The sequence below is a fragment of the Sprattus sprattus genome, assembly GCF_963457725.1.
Source record: "Sprattus sprattus genome assembly, chromosome: 18".
Taxonomy (NCBI): domain Eukaryota; kingdom Metazoa; phylum Chordata; class Actinopteri; order Clupeiformes; family Clupeidae; genus Sprattus; species Sprattus sprattus.
The window spans coordinates 30,693,715-30,716,214 of record NC_137916.1 but is presented as its reverse complement, the minus strand read 5'-3'; the positions used below and the strand labels follow the sequence as shown (position 1 = coordinate 30,716,214).

General features: G+C 42.9%; 1 protein-coding gene across 1 annotated transcript in view; it reads right to left on the bottom strand.

Annotated features, from left to right (window-relative positions):
• The window catches only part of LOC308379546 (sodium channel protein type 4 subunit alpha B-like), a 29,255-nt gene that overhangs the window by 2,500 nt on the left and 4,255 nt on the right, over positions 1-22,500 (bottom strand). Inside the window, exons 4-27 of the mRNA XM_080856731.1 lie at positions 22,436-22,500; positions 22,119-22,247; positions 20,613-20,686; positions 19,566-19,808; positions 19,058-19,121; positions 17,907-18,048; positions 17,171-17,371; positions 13,694-13,807; positions 13,228-13,297; positions 12,212-12,450; positions 11,407-11,580; positions 10,649-10,693; positions 10,252-10,563; positions 8,576-8,905; positions 6,184-6,250; positions 5,877-6,031; positions 4,956-5,129; positions 3,591-3,713; positions 2,691-2,972; positions 2,259-2,312; positions 2,010-2,151; positions 1,663-1,763; positions 980-1,250; positions 1-821 (exon numbers count right to left, since the gene is read on the bottom strand). The exon at positions 1-821 is cut by the window's left edge and continues 2,500 nt beyond it; the exon at positions 22,436-22,500 is cut by the window's right edge and continues 16 nt beyond it. Coding sequence (XP_080712857.1) covers positions 1-821; positions 980-1,250; positions 1,663-1,763; positions 2,010-2,151; positions 2,259-2,312; positions 2,691-2,972; positions 3,591-3,713; positions 4,956-5,129; positions 5,877-6,031; positions 6,184-6,250; positions 8,576-8,905; positions 10,252-10,563; positions 10,649-10,693; positions 11,407-11,580; positions 12,212-12,450; positions 13,228-13,297; positions 13,694-13,807; positions 17,171-17,371; positions 17,907-18,048; positions 19,058-19,121; positions 19,566-19,808; positions 20,613-20,686; positions 22,119-22,247; positions 22,436-22,500 — 4,392 coding nt within the window. The remainder of the gene's footprint in view (positions 822-979; positions 1,251-1,662; positions 1,764-2,009; positions 2,152-2,258; positions 2,313-2,690; positions 2,973-3,590; positions 3,714-4,955; positions 5,130-5,876; positions 6,032-6,183; positions 6,251-8,575; positions 8,906-10,251; positions 10,564-10,648; positions 10,694-11,406; positions 11,581-12,211; positions 12,451-13,227; positions 13,298-13,693; positions 13,808-17,170; positions 17,372-17,906; positions 18,049-19,057; positions 19,122-19,565; positions 19,809-20,612; positions 20,687-22,118; positions 22,248-22,435) is intronic.

Here is a 22,500-nt window from a genome sequence, read left to right as displayed (position 1 = left end):
CTCCTCCATGCTTGCCTTGAGGTCGTCCAACCCTCCGGAGGCGCCCAGCACCTCGCCGGTCAGAGCGAGGAGGATGTCCAGACAGTGGATCTTATCGCCCGGCACCATGGGCAGATCCATAGTGATCAGCTTGATCGTGTTTGGTTTTGGGATCCTGAGGGGATCTTTTAGTGTGTCGCAAAAGTCCGAGAGCTGACCGTAGCTGATGAACTGTGTAGCATCCGGATCAAACTTCTCCCACGTCTCGTAGAACATCTCAAAATCATCCTCGCACAACGGGTCGGCACTTTCCTCCGTGGCCACGTTGAAGTTCTCCAGAATGATGGCGATGTACATGTTGACCACTACCAGGAAGGACATGACAATGTAAGTGCAGCAGAAGACGATCCCTACAACAGGGTTGCCACAGTTACCCCTCACGTCTGTTCCTGGGTTTTCCAAATCGGGGTCACAATCGGGGGGACCGCTGTTCAGGATGGGCCGGAGGAGTCCGTCCCAACCGGCAGTGGTACTGATCGTGAAGAGGCATATGATGCTGTTGCCAAACGTCTCAAAGTTGAACATGTCATCAACCATGCCTTCACGCTTTACGTAGGCGAAGTTGGACATGCCAAAAATGGAGAAAATGAACATGATGAGAAAAAGAAGAAGGCCGATGTTGAAAAGAGCAGGAAGGGACATCATCAGGGCAAACAGAAGCGTTCGGATTCCCTTGGCACCGCGAATCAGGCGCAGAACTCTACCAATCCTGGCCAGTCGGATCACACGGAAAAGAGTTGGAGAGACAAAATATTTCTCGATGAGGTCTGCCAGCACAAGACCTTTAAAACAGACATAAAACATCAATAATCGACCAAGAACTAACCTGCCTGTATTTGTTTTAAAGCATTGAATTGACAATTGTTTTGTGTAGCTAACTGAACTGAACATTCAATTCTGTGGGGAAAATGTAGAAAAATTGATTGTCATTTGCACTTACCCACTACGGAAAAAATAACGACAACAAAGTCCAAAATGTTCCAGCCAACTGTGAAGTAGTATTGCCTGAGGGCGATCATCTTCAGACAGCATTCACATGTGAAGACCACGATGAAGACAAAGTTGATGAGGTAGAGTATCTTTTCCATCCCCTCACTCTGGTTGTCCGTCTCCACCATCATGGTCACCATGTTCAGCATGATCAACACCATGATGAGGATGTCAAAGAATTGTTGGCTGACCAAGTCGTAGAACAATCCACTTATTTTGTTCTGCAAGTCCAAAATGAGGAAGGTTTATCACAGGAAATTATACATAACAAATGCTAACCTAACAAAGCGTTACTTATTCGATTCCCTTGAATTTTCATGGCAACAACAACAATCATTTTTGCAGATAATAACAATACAAATCTTATAAAACTAAAGTCAAGATTGATTGATAACCTGCTACAGGCTTAGCAAGTAAATGGGCATTTTGCTATGAAGTCTAATCTAATCAGTCAAATGAGAAATTTGCCATTAACTTACACCACTAGGTATCATAGCTAGAGACAGTTTCTAAATAAAAAAAGGTTTTGAGCAATTTTGTCATCAATGAAAGATAACAGCCACATTGTTTTACCTGCTTGGTTTGTGACATAATAGCACGCTAGCTCACATTCTATTGTTGATGTTTACCAACCTGTGGTCTTGGTATAGGCTTCTCAGGTTTCTTAGAACCCAGTTTCTTCATAGCATTGTAGTACTTTTTCTGTTCTTCTGTCATGAAGATGCCCTGGCCTCCTTGACAACAACAACAACAACAACAACAATTATTCTAACATGCACAGATACAGAATCAGAATCAGAATTAGAATCAGAATCAGAATCAGAACACAGATACATTGCACAGGTTGACAGTCACAGGTAAACACTCTGACTGTTAAACAACTCATTCATTTCGGAATTCTAGTGCAGTGTTGTTTGAACAAAACACTCCGTCTCGTCTGGTAAAATCGCAGTTATTTGATTACAAAACGTCTTTAATACTTATCTTTGATTTCTGTTGGTTGAAATGGTCAATGATGACACCAATGAAGAGATTGAGGGTAAAGAAGGATCCGAAGATGATGAAGATGACAAAGTAGATGTACATGTACAGGTTTGCTTCATACTCTGGTTGATCTTCAATCTGTCAAGGAAGAAGAAAATAAGTGGTGTTATTTACAAATAACGACAAAATTATCCATATAATGTGTAAGCAGTCTTTGCAGTCTTAAACTACAGGAAAAAACGAACCATTCGAGAATCAACTGCTCCATACATGATTTCCAACCATCCCTTAACTGTTGACTGTGAAAGAAATACAGGATAGATATCATCACCCAGTTTTGTCTGTCTAACAAGATTTACATGCTTGGTTCAACAACCTCCTGATTCAAGTGACTGGAACTCAACCGACTTTTAAGGAGCTAATTACGTAAACTATTCTTGCAACCTACAAAGCACTTGGTGGCCAGGTCATAACACTGGCCTCATAATAACTTCATACATCTGGTACGTTCAGACACATGATAACACTATTGTTTTGTTTTACAATACATAAACATTGTTTTTTTCACATGAGACAGTGACTTGGTAAATTAGTCACTATAAGCCTAGTGATATTTAAGTATTTGTTGTGCTTTTTGGCTCAATGTAGTGTTTATGAGTAAAATTCCTTGAACATACCACTTGAAGCAGAGAAAGATAGCCCATGCCCACATTATCGTAGTTGACCTTGATGTTGGTCCATCGAGCATCAAGACCGGACTCGATGAGCTGCAAACACTGGGTTCTATTTTCGACCACATCTGTGGTAAAACGCTCCTCTGAAGTGGTGTTCAGACAGTAGTAGAACTTCCCGGCAAAGAGGTTGACGCCCATGATGCTGAAGATGAGCCAGAAGATCAGGCAGACCAGCATCACGTTGAAGATGGAGGGGATGGCACCCACTAGTGTGTTCACCACCACCTACACCCGTCACCACAGAGAGAAATGAGAAGATACAAGAACTTTATTGTCTATCACATAATGAACAGAAAAACATTACAGGCCTTATATTGGACACTGACTATTCATGTCCTAAAATATGACAAGCATAGAGGTCGTCTGTGTTCAGTTGTCAGGGGCTTCTTCATAAGAGGATTCAGGCAATGGATATGCCATACACAGACAAAGGCCACCTGATGCATGACAAAAGCTCAAACTGCAAGCACAAGTTGCTATTGTAGAGGTGGAAACATTTGAGAGTCATGAACAAGGCAGTTATAAAATAGCAATGGGTGCTATAGTACTGTAGCTTTGTATAAAAAACCTAATTTTGGAGTTAGGAGCTATTGATGCTAACCGCATTAAATTCATGGTTGGAGCCATTTATGATTCTCCCATAAGTGAGTGGGTGAAGACAAGAGACAAGAGCTGCAGTTGTGTTTGGGTTTCGGCTCATTAAAACTATATAATGTTTGAAATTAATGTATAAGTAGCCTGATGGAGACATTTTAAAAAGAATTTCTGTTTGAAAATAAACAAGTGGAGGTTAATGCTTTCCCAGTAAATGACAGGGACAGTAGGGTTTATTTTGTAACTCACCCTCATCCCCTCGAATCTGGACAGGGCTCGGAGGGGTCTCAGGGCCCTCAGGGTCCGCAGGGACTTGATTGGCCCCAGCTCTGAGTAACCCAGGAGGTTGGCCGTCAGGCTGATGATGGAAACCTAAGAGAGGCAAGACACACAGTTTTATTTTTACAAGTTCATCTACTGAATCTGCAGAATAAGAAATAAAACACAACGGTTAAATCATGGTCACAGACTCAGGATGTTTGGTAAGATCTCTGGCTCTGAACCTCAAATGACGTGGAATCAGAATCAGAATCAGAATCAGAATCAGAATCAGAATCAGAATCAGATTTTATTGGCCAAGTAAGTTTGCACAAACAAGGAATTTGACTTGGTAAACTGGCTCTCAATGTGCTTACACAAAATATACATTACAACACAATACAAAACAAACACAATACAAAAACAAACACAATACAAAAACAAACAGTGCAATGGTCTATGAAGTTTAAGAAAGTAATCAGGAATCAGTGCATGTGCAGGTCATACAAACACACCCTATGTATTCCCAACTAAGAAGGAAGACAAGTGGATATACATACGTAGTGTATCAGACAGTTGTGACGAACCTGCATCTTGCTACCCTCAACTTCTGTTGAGAGCACCATTTTAGAGTTTGCCATTCCTTAACAAGTTGAGTCTATGCCTGTACAATCCTACGAACTGCCTTGTTTTTGGCGGTCACCAGAATTTAGACGTCAATTTTTGACAGCTTCGCTTAAGCACACAGCACATTCTACAATCTATATGTGTGTTGAAGGGACCGGTCATTTGAGATTCATAGTTAATAAGGATATGCCATAGTCAATAATTCAATCTTATTTAATAATAAATAATAATTCATTTAATTTTTTACGCACTTTTCATTCCAAAGAATCTCAGAGTGCCTTAGTATAAATGCTACTCTTATTTAAACCAGCATGTCAGCATTTCCTTGGTGATTATACTTGGGCTTGACCTGGAGAGAGAGGTGTGATATTGCTCTCACCTTCCCCCTGCAGGTCGAGACATAGGGGCCTTGTCCCCATGGCCTATTTGAATAGATGGTAACACCCCGTAATATCAGTGTATAAAACTCACTATCTCACAAGGGATATGGCAGATAAGCTGAGGTGAAACGCTGTGAGTGAGTGTGTAACTTCAAGCCTCTGGCTCAACAGTGTGTGGCCAAGACTGAGTTTGTGTGTGTGTGTGACCAAGACTGAGTTTGTGTGTGTGTGTGACCAAGACTGAGTTTCCAATATATGGTATAAAACGAAATACTATCAATGTATAGAAGAAGGACAGATGTAGCACACTAACTTAATGAACTAACATTCACCTTCAAGGGACACTTACATCAACAATGAGGAAGTCCAGCCAGCACCAGGCGTTGGTGAAGTACGTCTTGAAGCCATAAGCGACCCATTTGAGGAGCATCTCCACGATGAAGACGTATGTGAACACCTGATCAGCATACTCCAGAATGATCTTAATGGTTCTTCTTTGTTCAAGATAGATGTCCTCAAAGGCCTGTGAAATAGCAAAAGCAACCAATATGTGATCACACACACACACACACACACACACACACACACACACACAAGCAATATGTGATCACTAAATTAACAGTGCTTTGTCTTATGTGAGGAGCACGCATTAAATCTTCATGCAAAATGCCATTGCCATATGCCATACACAATTTTTTGGTTTTAAATAATTGTGCAATATATTTTGTACATCGTCTCATATTGTGTATGTGTCTCTCTGTATATGATATAGATATTGGATAAGGATAAATTCCTTGTATCTGTGAATATGTACAGTATGTGTCAGTGTGTCAATAGTGTGTGTGGGTCAATACGCTAAGAGAGCTATTTCTGAATGTAACTCAATCATATTTGGACCCCAGCTTACCAGGGCCCCGCTGCTGAGCACAGATACACAAACACACACACACACACACACACACACACACACACACACACACACACACACACACACACACACACACACACACACACACACAGACACACACACACACACACACACACACACAGACACACACACACACACACACACACACACACACACACAGACACACACACACACACACACACACACACACACACACACACACACACACACACAGACACACACACACACACACACACACACACACACACACACACACAGACACACACACACACACACACACACACACACACACAGAGACACACACACACACACACACTCAATCATATTTGGAGCCCAGCTTACCAGGGCCCCGCTGCTGAGCAGGATCATTAGAATGATGAAGGTCTCAAAGTAGTTGTGCTCTACGATGGTGAAGCACGTGCGTCGGAGGGTCCACCAGATTTGACCTTTGCCCTCGCTGATGTCAAGGGTCAGGCAAGGACAGCGGCGGAGACAATCTGTACGTGAGCACAGGGAACAGGAAACAGATACAGACACACACACACACACACGCAGTATTATGGAGGCGAGCTAATACACTCACACACACACACAAACACAGACACACACACACGGCATTAATCACATCTCCGATCTCTGCAGGACTTACTCTCTGTGTAGCACTCCTGGGGAGAATCGGCTTCCTCCTCTTCCTCTTCCTCCACCTCCACTATCTTCTGGAGAATGTAGACAAAGACCACACATTTAATACTCATCCTTTTCAGCAGCAGAATATGTGAGTTGTGTTTAATTAGGCTATAATATTAATAATCGTACAGTATATAGTATTTTCTAGTCAATCAGTGTTTCGTTATAATATTAATAATAGTTGAGTACAGTGTATAGTTTTCTCTAGTCAGTCAGTGTTTTGTTGAGTAGGTCCACGACACCTACAATAGGCTGTCTGCAATCACAGACTCAAAGTAGCCTCTCCAGCTGATCGTCCTCTTCCCAACAAAATGCCAGTTCATCCCTTGCCTTTGCTCTGCTTGAGAAGCTGCTGCTGTTTGTCTAAATTCCTCTTCTTGCTCGCAAACAAAGATGGCTACCATTTATTTCCTCTACGCCAATGCAGTCTTACCCCATGATTTCCATCTGTCACATTACCCTGCTTTTCCACAATGTCGAAAAAAAATCAAATAATGGAAATCTAACCTGTTGACATAGCATACAGGTCAGGTTGTTTAGTCATTCTGGTACAATACAAATGTTGTGATGACACTAAAGGTTGGTGCAGGGCATGATAAATAAATAAATAAAATGTAAAATGCAATCTGTGTTTTACAGTATGTGGCTGTTATGTAAGGTGAGCTATATTTAGTAGCGTGAGGGTGGATTGACGAGCTTGCGTACGTCTTCAGCCCCAGATTCACATGGTCGTCCTCTTTCACATACACACACACACACACACACACACACACACACACACACACACACACACACACGACACAGAAGTGTACCGTAGGTCTAACCCAGGCACACACACACACACACACACACACACAAGACATAGCAGTGTACCGTAGGTCTAACCCAGGCACACACACACACACACACACACACAAGACACAGCAGTGTACCGTAGGTCTAACCCAGGCACACACACACACACACACACACAAACACACACGACACAGTAGTGTACTGTAGGTCTAACCCAGATCTGCAGGAACATATTTCAGGGACTGGGATGTTGTTTCATTTGTGGGCTACCTCACGCCAAATTGCTCCTGCGATTAAGACAGGCACTCTGAGATTCTTTTGAATGAAAAGTGCGTTAAAAATAAAATGAATTATTATTATTATTATTATTAATTATTATTATTTGTATTATTATGTGTGGAACCAGTTCCATCTGTCATGTGATCAACTGTCTAATCTGGTGAAGGGACATGCTAAGCCTGGATTCACTACAAGTTTCAGTCATGAGTTTGGTTTTGGGTGTTAGCAGTGAATCAATGAAACTAATGCTATACTAGGTCAGGAGAGCTCATCACTAAAAGCTTCACTATATGACGTATATTTAGCTGAGCTTCAAATGGGGTTGCAAAGGATGCAGCAGCTAAAATGGATTGCGCTCCTCTTTTTATAAGGGAATGCAGAAAGAGAGAGAAGGAGAGAGAGAGAGAGAGAGAGAGAGAGAGAGAGAGAGACAGAGGAGTCATGAGCAGGCGTTCCTAATCATGCTGTGTTAGCCCCGGTTCCCACGGTCTGATGCTGTGAGAGTACCCACCCCCAACACACACACACACACACACACACACCCTGACACACACACCCCAACATAAACCCCTGACGTCGATGCCGTCTGCAGACGCTGTGAGATGCACCACTGGTGTACACTGATCTAGGAGACCCAGTACTGCTGACACACACACTGATCTAGGAGACCCAGTACTGCTGACACAAGCACCCAAGGATCGCTGATCAGCCAACTGAGTCGTTTGCTTCTCGTGTCAAGCTTTTGAAGGTGGTGCCTGAGCCTCAGGGCAGAAGGGGTACTGGCGTAGGCTCAGGGAAGAAGATACTGCAACCCTAGACTCAGAGAGCTGTCTTTCTTTCCTCATCTTGTCACACATGAAAGTTTATGAAGAGGGGGAGAAGCTGTCTCGAAGGTATAAAGTCACTGAAATATGCGTCACAAGCACCGTACCAAAAGAACTGATGGTGTTTGTCCAGTTATTCAACACTTCACTTAGATTCCAAACATCAGTGGTCATCATGACACTCTTGCTTTGCAACATTCTTAATATGAATACATTCTGTAATACACACACAAAAAACTACAAACTACATCTACTTCCCAATGTTTAATTATTAAATTATAAGGACCTTAGCCGCAGTAATGGTGTGACATCTAAACAAACTGCAGCTTCATTGTCAACCCCGTAACCACTTTTCACTGCTCGGTTGGCTGCACTCAGTCAGTAGACAAACTTTCCATGATTGCTTATTTCCAGATGACAATCCCTGTGAAGACAAGTGCATGAAGTTAGACCTACCTTAGTTTTTTTGTCATCTTCATACTCTGAGACGCTGTCCTCATCGTGAGTGTCAAAGTCCGACTCTCCGTTGGCAATGGGCACCTTGAGGGTCAAAGCGTTCGTGAACGAGCCGTCATCCAGGTGTTTGAGGACTAAGTTGTTGCTTTTGGTGGGATCGTCCTCATCCTCTTCTTCCCCATCACCTTTAATGTAGGCTTTGGCCCAATCAATGCCCCGGGTGATTCTGCCAATGGCGATCTGGAGGTTGTTCTCTCCTTCATCATCTGGGGCGGACATGTTGTCTCCGCTGAAGGAGCTCAACAGCAAGGCCAGGAAGAGGTTCAGGACCTGGGCACAAACAAAACAAAGTGTTTGTTGATGTAGACAAGAAAAGTAGAAGTAAGGGGAATACATTTTTTTTTTTTTTTTTAAACCTGTCATTGTGGATATCTTGTGAAGTTGAAAATTAAACTTTAAGTTTGCAAGTGTCTAGTGTCAATTAAATTCCCTGTGTACGCAGACACTTTCATTTACATTTGAACTGCCCCAAGTAACGTTTTTATTCAGATACTTATGTATGACCATGCGATCACAACTATACTTCATTAGAGGTCAATATATATATTTGGATGTCATCCAGAAGTATATTAACAGACATGAGTGCAATGCAACACTGGAGCAGTGATTTCTCCAGTCCCTAGGTCCACTAACAGTACACAAACTACCAGTTGGTTAGAGACACAACCAGTAAATCCATAATCTGACCGTCCAGTAAGTCCAAATACACCTCCCTGTCTGTCTGCAGGATACGTACCCAAGTGATCTGAGATGATCAGATCAGATTCATAACTCTCACTTCCGGAGCCGATGCAAGTGGCAGCCTTTCCACGTAGCTCCGTTGTTTTCCGTTGTTTTCGCGTACCTTTTAGCTTTTTTAAGTTTGTTTGACCTTGTTTTACACTTTGCTTTTCTGAGGCACTGCGTAACCTATGGATACACTTACGAATCGACTGCAACAGGGCAGTCAAAACTTCCTTAATTTCCCTCGGGATTAATAAAGTATCCATCAATCTATCTATCTATCTATCTATCTAAGTCTCACAGACAGACGAGGCTTAAAGTGTGGTTGTTCCCTGATAATGGTTGCCATGGCTACTGTAAGTGGAGTGGAGGAGTGGGTTCCTCTTTACTTGATGTATAATCTTCCCCCCAAAAAATATTTCTTCTAATTCTGATTTCCTGTGTGAACTCTAACTTAGTCAAATCTTTTACATTGTTCAATGTTGCCTTATGTTGTATTTTTCCCCACACGCAATGACAGGAGTGACATAGACGCTTCACATATGTGGGTAGTGCAATATTGCAAGTGTAGTGCAAACAGCAGTGAAAGTGAGCCTGTGTAGAGTAAAGTGGCGAGTGTGAAGTGGCGAGAGTAAAGTGGCGAGTGTGAAGTGGCAAGTGTGTAGTGGCAAGAGTGAAGTGGCAAGTGTGTAGTGGCGAGTGTGAAGTGGCAAGTGTGTAGTGGCAAGAGTGAAGTGGCGAGTGTAAAGTGACGAGAGTGCATAATTGTCCATTTAGAAGTCTGATGGCCAGCTTAACTACACGCAATGACAGGAGTGTTGATTGAGTGCTCTCAACAGAACGTACTGTTAAAAATAAAATGATTATTATTATTATTATTAATTCTTACTCACCACCAGTTTACTGATGACTATGACCATCATGTAGAACGTGAGGCACATGCCTTGCCCTCCCACCTCCATGCAGTCCCACATGGTCTCGATCCACTCCCCACACAGCACGCGGAAGATGAGGAGGAAGGCGTGGAAGAAGTCTTGCATGTGCCAGCGAGGAAGCACGCAGTCCTCCGCGATCTTGCACACACACTCGCTGTAGTTCTTGCCGAACAGCTGCATGCCCACCACAGCGAAGATGAAGACGATGATGCCCAGGACGAGGGTCAGGTTGGCCAGAGCGCCCACGGAGTTGCCGATGATGCGGAGCAGCTTTTTGAAGGTGGGCCAGAACTTGGCCAGTTTGAAGACGCGCATCTGCCTCCACACACACACACACACACACACACACACACAGCATGTTGAGGGTGGGCCATGACTTGGCCAGTTTGAAGACGCGCATCTGCCTCCACACCAAAACATTCACCGTTAACATTTAGTCATTTAGCAGACACTTTTATCCAAAGCGACTTACAAGGATGTGTACACATTTTACACTGATGGCACACTGCACATCAGGAGCAATTAGAGGTTCAGTGTCTTGCTCAAGGACGCTTCGACAGGGAATCGAACTAGCAACCTTCTGAAATTCTAAACAACTTCTTTACCTTTTGTACCATTGTCGCCCACACAAAGCATTAAGAAGCAGGGCATTGCTTTGCCATACGAATGGTAACTACATTCTTGTGTTTCTGGTAAGAGACACATGGATTGATGTTTTCTAGACTATATAAATGCTTTTTGAAGACGTGTTCTGGGATAAACTCATCCTTGACAATACTGTACGTATATTCATTGATTAACTAGACACACATACACACAAACATAAAGACTTCCAAAAACCTTGGACATGACACAATCAAACAATCAAACATACTTACAAACATACAAACGTACTCACTCTCCAGAGCTGATATGACTTAAGAGACAATCAAATCAGTGTAAAGCATAAAGGTGAACTGGAATGATTGCAGTCCTACAACACCGCCACATAATTGACAGTTAGTCATCTGACCAGTCCTGACTGAGAGAAAGCATTGGGCTTGTGTGTGTGTGTGTGTGTGTGTGTGTGTGTGTGTGTGTGTGTGTGTGTGTGTGTGTGTGCATTGGGCTCACCAAACGGAAGGAGCGAAGCAGAGACAGGCCCTGAACATCGGCCAGACCCAGCTCCACTAGGCTCATGGCCACGATGATGCTGTCGAAGATGTTCCAGCCCACCTGGAAGTAATAGTACGGATCCATGCCGATGAGCTTGAAGACCATCTCAGCCGTGAAGATCCCAGTGAAGACCTAAACACACAACCAGAGAGATAGAGAGAGAGAGATAGAGAGAGAGAGAGAGAGAGAGAAAGAGAGAGAGGGAGAGAGAGAAAGAGAGAGGAAGAGAGAAAGAGAGAAAGAGAGAGAGAGAGAGAGAGGGAGCGAGAAAGAGAGAGAGAGAGAGAGGATAGCGAGAGAGAGAGAGAGTGTGTGAAGTAGATGCAGAGATGCAACTTTGATTAATGTAATGTACTGCATTACAATAATCTGCATGTAGCCAGTCAGTAGAGTGTGCAGAACTACAGGTGGTGTTTAAGGACAAATAGAACATAAAATGTGTGTGTTTTTTTTTGTTGTATTTCTCTTGCCAGGCTCCATACTGTCAGCATGTGTCCACGTCCTACTCAGAAGCATATACAGTAATTAACAGGGTTAAACGTTCATTTGCTGGTCAGATGTGTGTGTGTGTGTGTGTGTGTGTGTGTGTGTGTGTGTGTGTGTGTGTGTTTGTGCTTGTGTGTGGATGTGTGTGTGTGTGTGTGTGTGTGTGTGTGTGTGTGTGTGTGTGTGTGTGTGTGTGTGTGTGTGTGTGTGTGTGTGTGTGTGTGTGTGTGTGTGTGTGTGGGTGTATGTATGTCTTAATTTTTTTATTTTGTCTTACCAGATTTCCCACTGTCAGCAATTCCTCAAACTCCTGGGTCATGGGGTAGTGTTCCATGGCCATGAAGACCGTGTTGAGGACGATGCAGATGGTGATGCCCAGATCCACAAAGGGGTCCATCACCACAAAGTACACCCACTTCTTGAACCACACGTAGGGTGGGCAGCAGTTCCACTTCAGGAAGATGTCCGCAAACTTGTACCAGCAGGGGGGACACGGCCTCTGGAGGTCGTCATGTTCTGTCAACGTTTAAAAGAGGTTTGAAAAGTTGCTAATTCTTTATTACAAAACACAATCTTTTTTTTCTTTGAGTAAGATGGTTTGGGTATGTAGTGTGCGAACATTAATCCCTTTTTTCCAGTTTACCTATTCTAGTTAACACACTTTGCACACTTTTTCAAAGTTTTTCTGTGTTTGTAACCATAAAAAGTTGCATTTCTCAGGCAGGTGGAACATTTTTATTTCAGCTAAACAGGGACATAGTTATGATGCCATGTGCTGGCATAACATGGCATGGCAGTCAGTGTTTAGTGATATATTAGTCATTGTCATGACAGCTCTCAAATTTCAGTTAAATACAAATGACCATTTTTACAACAGACATTGAATAACAAAAGGCAACATAAAATGTTATTTCTTCTCTAAGACGGACATTCGGTAATAAGCCTAGAGACTCTGTTATAGTAGGTCTTGTTTTTATGTGATCTTTACGCTGAATCAATAAAACTATTATAACAAAATATAACAAGGTCACTGTTATTGTTTCCATTATCATAGCTTTTGCGTTAAGACCAAAGTCAACCCAAGACTTCTCATTCTTAACTTAAATTTTAAAGAGAGAATACTTATGCTAAGAGATTTGCAAACAACTCCGACCGTACCTAAACTCACTCCCTACCTAAACTCACACTGTGGCTGTCTGGGCTAGCTTAGCACCATCATATATATGTCAAATATATACATCATGTTGTATGTTTACAGTAGATAGATAGATAGATAGATAGATAGATAGGTACCATCTATGGCGTTGCTTGCTGTTGTCATTGCACTGACAGCACTTGCTTTTCTCTCCTGAGCACTTGGGACCTGCAGATGAATAGAGAAGAGCAAGCAGTTGGCTAGTCATGCATATGAACACGTTTATTCAAGATTGGTGATGTGCTACAATTTCTGTTTTGTTTAGTCTTCTTCTATTTTTCATGTTCATGAACTTATGAGTGAGATGACAAAGTTTTGAGTGTCCCCATGTCTGATGACTGCAGGGGGCGTATTTCACATTTTCACATTTAACTTTTCAACAAAATATTTCCATACAACTGCATGCATTACCCTTAATCTTATACCATGGGAAATGTAGTTAATGGCCTCATTAACACATATGAATTCTACACTCTATGGCCGATTGCTAATCATAAGGCAAAGACAAATGCAGCAGAATTTGGGTTTTGGCTGATTGCTCCAGGAAAAACAAGGTTGTCTCACCTCCTCTTCCTTGCCAAGGCTTCGACCGCCGTCACTGTGCTCATCCTCTGTCCCTTCATCTTGTTTGCAGTGACTCGACAGGGACAACTTGCTGCCGGCTATTCTCCCTTGCCTCTGTCGTTGAAGCAAATTTTGTCAGTTTGGTTAAAATGGTCAGTTTACCATTAACATTCTAAGGTTCTTCGAAGACAAGCCAAATAACCCCTACTGTAGGTGTTGGAGTGTATCAGACCCCTAGGCCCAATCTCAATACTTCCCCTTACCCCTTATCTTACCCCTTACCCTTGAAATTGCGCGTTCATGTGAGAGCTAGTGGTGTCTCAATACCCAACTTGATCAAGATTAAGGAGGAAGATTAAGGGGTGTATGGCCCTCGTTTTTGAGATGATCGGAGAGCTACCTTGCTCCTCCAAGGGCTATCCCAGAGCACACCGCGAAACCAGCTCGGGAATTTAAAAAAAAACATGGCTGCTTGAAGCGAGGAATATTTTACATGAATAAAGCTATCTACACAACTTTTTATATGTTTATAATGACTCGGTTTGATCTGAAATGTACTACACGAGCGATGCATAGTATTGTCGGTCTTAACTGAAGCTTTCAAACGGTAGTTTTAGGATACAATTAGCGCGTATACGACCACTCCATTGGCTTATATGGTAGCTTGCCAGCTATCATGCTACATACACTACCTGTAAGTATTTTTGGCTTATAATTAATTTAAAAATGACGACAGTCTTGTTTCGTGCTCTACACAGTTGTATACATATATATTTGCAACCATGTTCTTCATTAGACTTTTTTTAAATCGCTAGTTTCATAGCTCATACAGTCACACATGACGTACCCGAAACCGAGTGGCGTCTCATTTCATAGGGGAAAGATCTCAGCCCTTGGCCCTTACACTTGCATGTGCTAGGGTTAAGACTAAAACAAGACTAAGCAAAAGGGGCAGGGAGAAGAATCGAGATTCGCCCCTACTGTAGTTGTTGGAGTGTATCTCACTACTGTAGGTGTTGGAGTGTATCAGACCCCTACTGTAGGTGTTGGAGTGTATCAGACCCCTACTGTAGGTGTTGGAGTGTATCTCACTACTGTAGGTGTTGGAGTGTATCTCACTACTGTAGGTGTTGGAGTGTATCTCACTACTGTAGTTGTTGGAGTGTATCTCACTACTGTAGGTGTTGGAGTGTATCAGACCCCTACTGTAGGTGTTGGAGTGTATCTCACTACTGTAGGTGTTGGAGTGTATCAGACCCCTACTGTAGGTGTTGGAGTGTATCTCACTACTGTAGGTGTTGGAGTGTATCAGACCCCTACTGTAGGTGTTGGAGTGTATCTCACTACTGTAGGTGTTGGAGTGTATCTCACTACTGTAGGTGTTGGAGTGTATCTCACTACTGTAGGTGTTGGAGTGTATCTCACTACTGTAGGTGTTGGAGTGTATCAGACCACTACTGTAGTTGTTGGAGTGTATCTCACTACTGTAGGTGTTGGAGTGTATCTCACTACTGTAGGTGTTGGAGTGTATCTCACTACTGTAGGTGTTGGAGTGTATCAGACCCCTACTGTAGGTGTTGGAGTGTATCTCACTACTGTAGGTGTTGGAGTGTATCTCACTACTGTAGGTGTTGGAGTGTATCAGACCCCTACTGTAGGTGTTGGAGTGTATCTCACTACTGTAGGTGTTGGAGTGTATCTCACTACTGTAGGTGTTGGAGTGTATCTCACTACTGTAGGTGTTGGAGTGTATCTCACTACTGTAGGTGTTGGAGTGTATCTCACTACTGTAGGTGTTGGAGTGTATCAGACCCCTACTGTAGGTGTTGGAGTGTATCTCACTACTGTAGGTGTTGGAGTGTATCTCACTACTGTAGGTGTTGGAGTGTATCTCACTACTGTAGGTGTTGGAGTGTATCTCACTACTGTAGGTGTTGGAGTGTATCTCACTACTGTAGGTGTTGGAGTGTATCAGACCCCTACTGTAGGTGTTGGAGTGTATCTCACTACTGTAGGTGTTGGAGTGTATCTCACTACTGTAGGTGTTGGAGTGTATCTCACTACTGTAGGTGTTGGAGTGTATTTCACTACTGTAGGTGTTGGAGTGTATCTCACTACTGTAGATGTTGGAGTGTATCTCACTACTGTAGGTGTTGGAGTGTATCAGACCCCTACTGTAGGTGTTGGAGTGTATCTCACTACTGTAGGTGTTGGAGTGTATCTCACTACTGTAGGTGTTGGAGTGTATCAGACCCCTACTGTAGGTGTTGGAGTGTATCTCACTACTGTAGGTGTTGGAGTGTATCTCACTACTGTAGGTGTTGGAGTGTATCAGACCCCTACTGTAGGTGTTGGAGTGTATCAGACCCCTACTGTAGGTGTTGGAGTGTATCTCACTACTGTAGGTGTTGGAGTGTATCTCACTACTGTAGGTGTTGGAGTGTATCAGACCCCTACTGTAGGTGTTGGAGTGTATCAGACCCCTACTGTAGGTGTTGGAGTGTATCTCACTACTGTAGGTGTTGGAGTGTATCAGACCACTACTGTAGGTGTTGGAGTGTATCTCACTACTGTAGGTGTTGGAGTGTATCTCACTACTGTAGGTGTTGGAGTGTATCAGACCCCTACTGTAGGTGTTGGAGTGTATCTCACTACTGTAGGTGTTGGAGTGTATCAGACCCCTACTGTAGGTGTTGGAGTGTATCAGACCCCTACTGTAGGTGTTGGAGTGTATCTCACTACTGTAGGTGTTGGAGTGTATCTCACTACTGTAGGTGTTGGAGTGTATCAGACCCCTACTGTAGGTGTTGGAGTGTATCTCACTACTGTAGGTGTTGGAGTGTATCAGACCACTACTGTAGGTGTTGGAGTGTATCAGACCCCTACTGTAGGTGTTGGAGTGTATCTCACTACTGTAGGTGTTGGAGTGTATCTCACTACTGTAGGTGTTGGAGTGTATCTCACTACTGTAGGTGTTGGAGTGTATCAGACCACTACTGTAGGTGTTGGAGTGTATCAGACCCCTACTGTAGGTGTTGGAGTGTATCTCACTACTGTAGGTGTTGGAGTGTATCAGACCCCTACTGTAGGTGTTGGAGTGTATCTCACTACTGTAGGTGTTGGAGTGTATCAGACCCCTACTGTAGGTGTTGGAGTGTATCTCACTACTGTAGGTGTTGGAGTGTATCTCACTACTGTAGGTGTTGGAGTGTATCTCACTACTGTAGGTGTTGGAGTGTATCAGACCACTACTGTAGGTGTTGGAGTTTATCTCACTACTGTAGGTGTTGGAGTGTATCTCACTACTGTAGGTGTTGGAGTGTATCAGACCCCTACTGTAGGTGTTGGAGTGTAACTCACTACTGTAGGTGTTGGAGTGTATCTCACTACTGTAGGTGTTGGAGTGTATCTCACTACTGTAGGTGTTGGAGTGTATCTCACTACTGTAGGTGTTGGAGTGTATCCCAGACCACTGACCTCAGCTTCATTCTTCTTCAGCTGTTCCAGGATCAGGGCGTACTCCGCTTCCTTCTCTTTGGCCTCAGCGATGGTGGATTCATTCTGTTCGGCGTACGCCATGGCAACCACTGCCAGAATGAGGTTGATGAGGTAGAATGAACCGAGGAAGATCATGATCACAAAGAAGATCATGTACGTCTTGCCAGCTGCACGGAGTGTCTGAAGATCAATTCAAATTGAAGAAGCAGTAAGGACTTTTGGTCTAAACATACTGTTGCAATTATTTTGGGCAGCAGGTATGAGCATATACTCTCTCTCCATCACTCCTTTTCTCTCTCTCTCCATCCCTCCTTCTCTCTCTCTCTCCATTCCTCCTTTTCTCTCTCTCTGTCTCTCTCTCTCCCTCCTCTCTTCTCTCCCCTCCTCTCCTCCTCTCTCTAACCCCCTCTTCTTCTCCTCCTCTCCTCCTCTCTCTATCCCCCTCTTATCCTCCTCCTCCTCCTCTCTATCCCCCTCTTCTTCTCCTCCTCTCCTCTCCTCCCCTCTATCTGCCCCCCCCTGTGACACTAACCCTCTACTACCCCACTAGCCCATGTTAATGAACACATTTTACATTTTACACTGATGGCACACTGCACATTAGGAGCAATTAGGGGTTCAGTGTCTTGCTCAAGGACGCTTCGACAGGGAATTGAACTAGCAACCTTCTGATTAAATATACTGTAAATGAACATAGGCTTGTGTTTGCACTAACCAGATGAAAGAGGTTCTCCCAGTAGTCCTGTGTCATCAGACGGAAGAGAGCCAGAAAGGCCCAGCCGAACGAGTCGTAGTTTGTGTAGCCGTAGTTGGGGTTGCTTCCTGCCTTAAGGCACAAATATCCATCAGGACAGCCACTGTCAGCAGAGAGCGGAAGGGAAAATCACAACTCTTAGTAATGTAAATGCTGACAGCATACACAAACCATATACACAAAAACTACAAACATCCAAAAACAATACACAAAAACATACATATGAATCGCTAGTATGACTCCCAGAGAAATCATAGTTCTGAAACCCAAATCTTTAGCCAGGGTGCAAATACATATCATATCCTGCTTCTGTTTAGCTCCTGAACCATATTTGTATGCTTGTTTGTCCATACATCTTTGCCTGAACAGAGGGCACAATTGTTAACAATAGTTGTTGTATATATTGTATATAAGTATATATACTGTATATATATATATATATATATATATATATATATTCTGTTATGCTCTGTGCTGCTGTTGTATATATTGTATGTAAGTATATATACGTATATATATATATATATATATATATATATATATATATATATATATATATATTCTGTTATAATGTGTGCTGTTGTTGTATATATTGTATGTAAGTATATAGATATATATATATATATATATATATAAGTACATTATATACAGTATATTATGGCATGCCGTTCAGGAAATTAACATTTTTTATTGTATATAAGTATATATATATATTCTGTTATTCTGTGTGCTGTTGTTGTATATATTGTATGTAAGTCTATATATATATATGTACAACAAAGCGCCGTGGAATAGATTTAAGTACTTATATATATATATATAAGTACTTAAATCTATTCCACGGCGCTTTGTTGTACTCTTAATATTTATATGTGTATGCTATTCCTACTGTTTTTAGATATGTAATATTGTTGTGTTATATGTTGTCCCTCGTCGCACCAACAGGAGAAGCACTCCTAATTTGTTCTGGGTTTAGTTGCTCTCAATGTACTTAAACTGAAAATATACAGTATAACACAACAGTTTAGGATAAATGAAATAAATATAATATATAATACAATAATAAAATAAAATAATTTCATGAGAAGAATGAGAAGAAGAGAGAGACTCACCCGGCGTCTGAGGCGTTCCCACACAGCAGCGGGTCCAGACTACCCTCCAGGAAGTAATGGTTGTCTAGACGATTGGGGTTTGGAGAGCAGAAGATCATTCAGGAAAATGTTTTACATTTTATTTATATGTTAACACTGCACTGTTTCTGTTGACTTCAAGGTGAACGTCAATCCATGTCATTTTTGCCATTCTTTAATTAGCTTTTTTTATATAATTTTAAGTTGACAGACTCCTGATATTACAGAAATTACACCCATAGGGGAGTCCAGGAACAAATCAAAATCCATCATAATATTCCCTTAGTCATTTATTTTGTTTTATTTTATTCAGGAAGGCATTTCTGGCCTTGTGTTAAATCTAGTTTTCTATTATGCTTATGTTTTCACATATTTTATTGTATTATTATAGTTAGTTTCTAATATGTAGGCACTTCTTTTGAATGAAAAGCATGTTAAAAATAAAATGAATTATTATTATTATTATTATTTATGGATGGTGACTGGATACCTGGGTTATCGATGTATGCCGTGTAGTCAAAGGTGCTGTTTGTAGTGTTGTCTGGGGTGGAGGTGTACGTCTCCAGCGTGAAGTTGGACTGCGGTGGCCAGATGACACACTTCTGCCGCAGGTTACCCATGAAGAGCTGCATGCCCACCAGGGCGAAGACAGCCAGACAGAAGACGGTGACCATCATCACGTCCCGGAGCTTCTTCACCGACTGGATCAGGGCACCCACGATGGTTTTCAGACCTGGCACCAAGATTTCAAAGGTTGTTTTCAGAGCAAGGTTTTTGCATTCGATTTTAAAAGGGGTCGGGAACATAAAGAGGAACAAGAGATTGTTATAGAATGAATACCTATGGTGTACATCTACCTCAAACAGAGACACATCAGTGTATTGGCATATAGGTCAAAGTCAAAGTCAAAGTAGCTTTATTGTCAACTACTTCACATGTTAACATACAAAGCAGTCGAAAGAACGTTTCCCACTCTCCCCACAGTGAAACATATAAAGTGCACAGGCACAACAGATAAACAACAGATAAACATGAGCTAAGTAGTATACAGTATACAGACAAGACATTACATAACTTAACATAACATATCACTAAAGACTATAGGTGTGGTAATCAGGGCTTTATTTAGCATTAGCATAGCGGAGTTTGAATCCGATAAAGCACCAATGTAACATACAGTACCAGTCAAAAGTTTGGACACACCTTCTCATTTTTTGAGAAGTTTTTTCTTTCCTTCTATTATTTTCTACATGGACGATAACACTTTTTTTGTTTAGTACATCATTCCATATGTGTTCTTTCGTAGTTGAAATGTCTTCAGTATTAATCTGCAATGTAGAATATAATAAAAGTAAAGACTTAAATGTGTGTCCAAACTTTTGACTGGTACTGTATATACTGTATGCTTAGAAACTTCCTATGAGATTGCAACATTGTTTATTTTCAACTATTTGTGGACAAATAAATCTTAAGTTGATTGAGTTTCTATAAGTGCCAATAAGTAGCAGTGTTTTCTGCCACGGCTGTTGTCACATACCAGGAATTACAGTGATAATTTTCAGGGCACGGAGAACAGACACATTGCCCAGATCGACGAACTCGGTGACATACCTGTGGATACACACAGAGCAGACAACCCTTAAGAAAAACAAGGTTCAGTTGAGCAGGTCTTACATATAATTTCTCCCCCACACACAGAAGCTTTTGTTGACAACAATACTTGCAACCAAAGGATACAAAATTATTTTCCCTTGCTTTTTATTGGGCCATTAACTTTTTTCCATTGTACTTATAACTCTGCTGGAAGTGATTAGGGGCCTACACCTGGCAAGTGTGTGTGTGTGTGTGTGGGGGGGGGGGCTGACTTCTTCACCCTGCCTTCAGCTAGGCAGACTGGACTCTAATGAGGAGGGGAGCCAGAGCTAGGCAGACTGGACTCTAATGAGGAGGGGAGCCAGAGCTAGGCAGACTGGACTCTAATGAGGAGGGGAGCCAGAGCTAGGCAGACTGGACTCTAATGAGGAGGGGAGCCAGAGCTAGGCAGACTGGACTCTAATGAGGAGGGGAGCCAGAGCTAGGCAGACTAGACTCTAATGAGGAGGGGAGCCAGAGCTAGGCAGACTAGACTCTAATGAGGAGGGGAGCCAGAGCTGGGCAGACTGGACTCTAATGAGGAGGGGAGCCAGGGCTAGGCAGACTGGACTCTAATGAGGAGGGGAGCCAGGGCTAGGCAGACTGGACTCTAATGAGGAGGGGAGCCAGAGCTAGGCAGACTGGCTGGAGAGAGGGGGAGCCAGAGCTAGGCAGACTGGACTCTAATGAGGAGGGGAGCCAGAGCTAGGCAGACTGGACTCTAATGAGGAGGGGAGCCAGAGCTAGGCAGACTGGCTGGAGAGAGGGGGAGCCAGAGCTAGGCAGACTGGCTGGAGAGAGGATCTAAATATAGAACCAATCCATGACCCCACTTCACATGGGGCAAAACCTTTTCATTTGGCAAGCAGGCATTGTTGTGATGGGGAGGGGGGGGGGCAGTGGATGGGTGCAGATGGCAGTCATGGGGGGCAAGGGGGGCAGTGGATGGGTGAAGATGGCAGTCATGGGGGGCAAGGGGGGCAGTGGATGGGTGCAGATGGCAGTCATGGGGGGCAAGGGGGGCAGTGGATGGGTGAAGATGGCAGTCATGGGGGGCACTAGGGGGGCACTAAGGGATCGTTAATGACAGGAAATTGTAGGAAATGATGACGCATACAACTGTCATTTCACCTCCCCTTTGGTGCGGAGTACACACAGTGAGTTCACACTCACACACACACACTCACACACACACACACACACACACACACACACTCACACATAGTTCACTTAGTTTTAATGTCACCCAGCAAGGCACTGAATAGGTCACTGATAGACAGACACACACACATGTGTGCGCACACACACACACACACACACACACACACACACACACACACACACACACACACACACACATACACACACACTGCATCCAATCGGTTACAATGGCCACCTCCTCTGTACTCACGCCAAGCTGATGACCATAACATCAAGCCAGTTCCATGGGTCGCGAAGGAATGTGAAATCTCCAATACAGAATCCTCTGGCTAGCACTTTGATAGTTGCTTCAAATGTATAGATACCAATAAAAACATACCTGTGAGACAAAACATGTGTGTATTAATCTATAGGACATGTGGACAAGTCAAGTTGTACCTGTGTTCTTCCCTGTAAGGAAGGACAAGCCAAGTCAACGTTTTGTAGGAAAGCTCAGTAGCTGTTCAAAAGGGAGAAAATACTCTTAAGTGACTGTGGTTGGTGCGAAGGGTTAAAGCTCAAACTTACTCCATAAATGTATTCCAAGCTGGAGGGTCGCTCATCGTCATGAACACGCAGTTGGCCAGAATAGT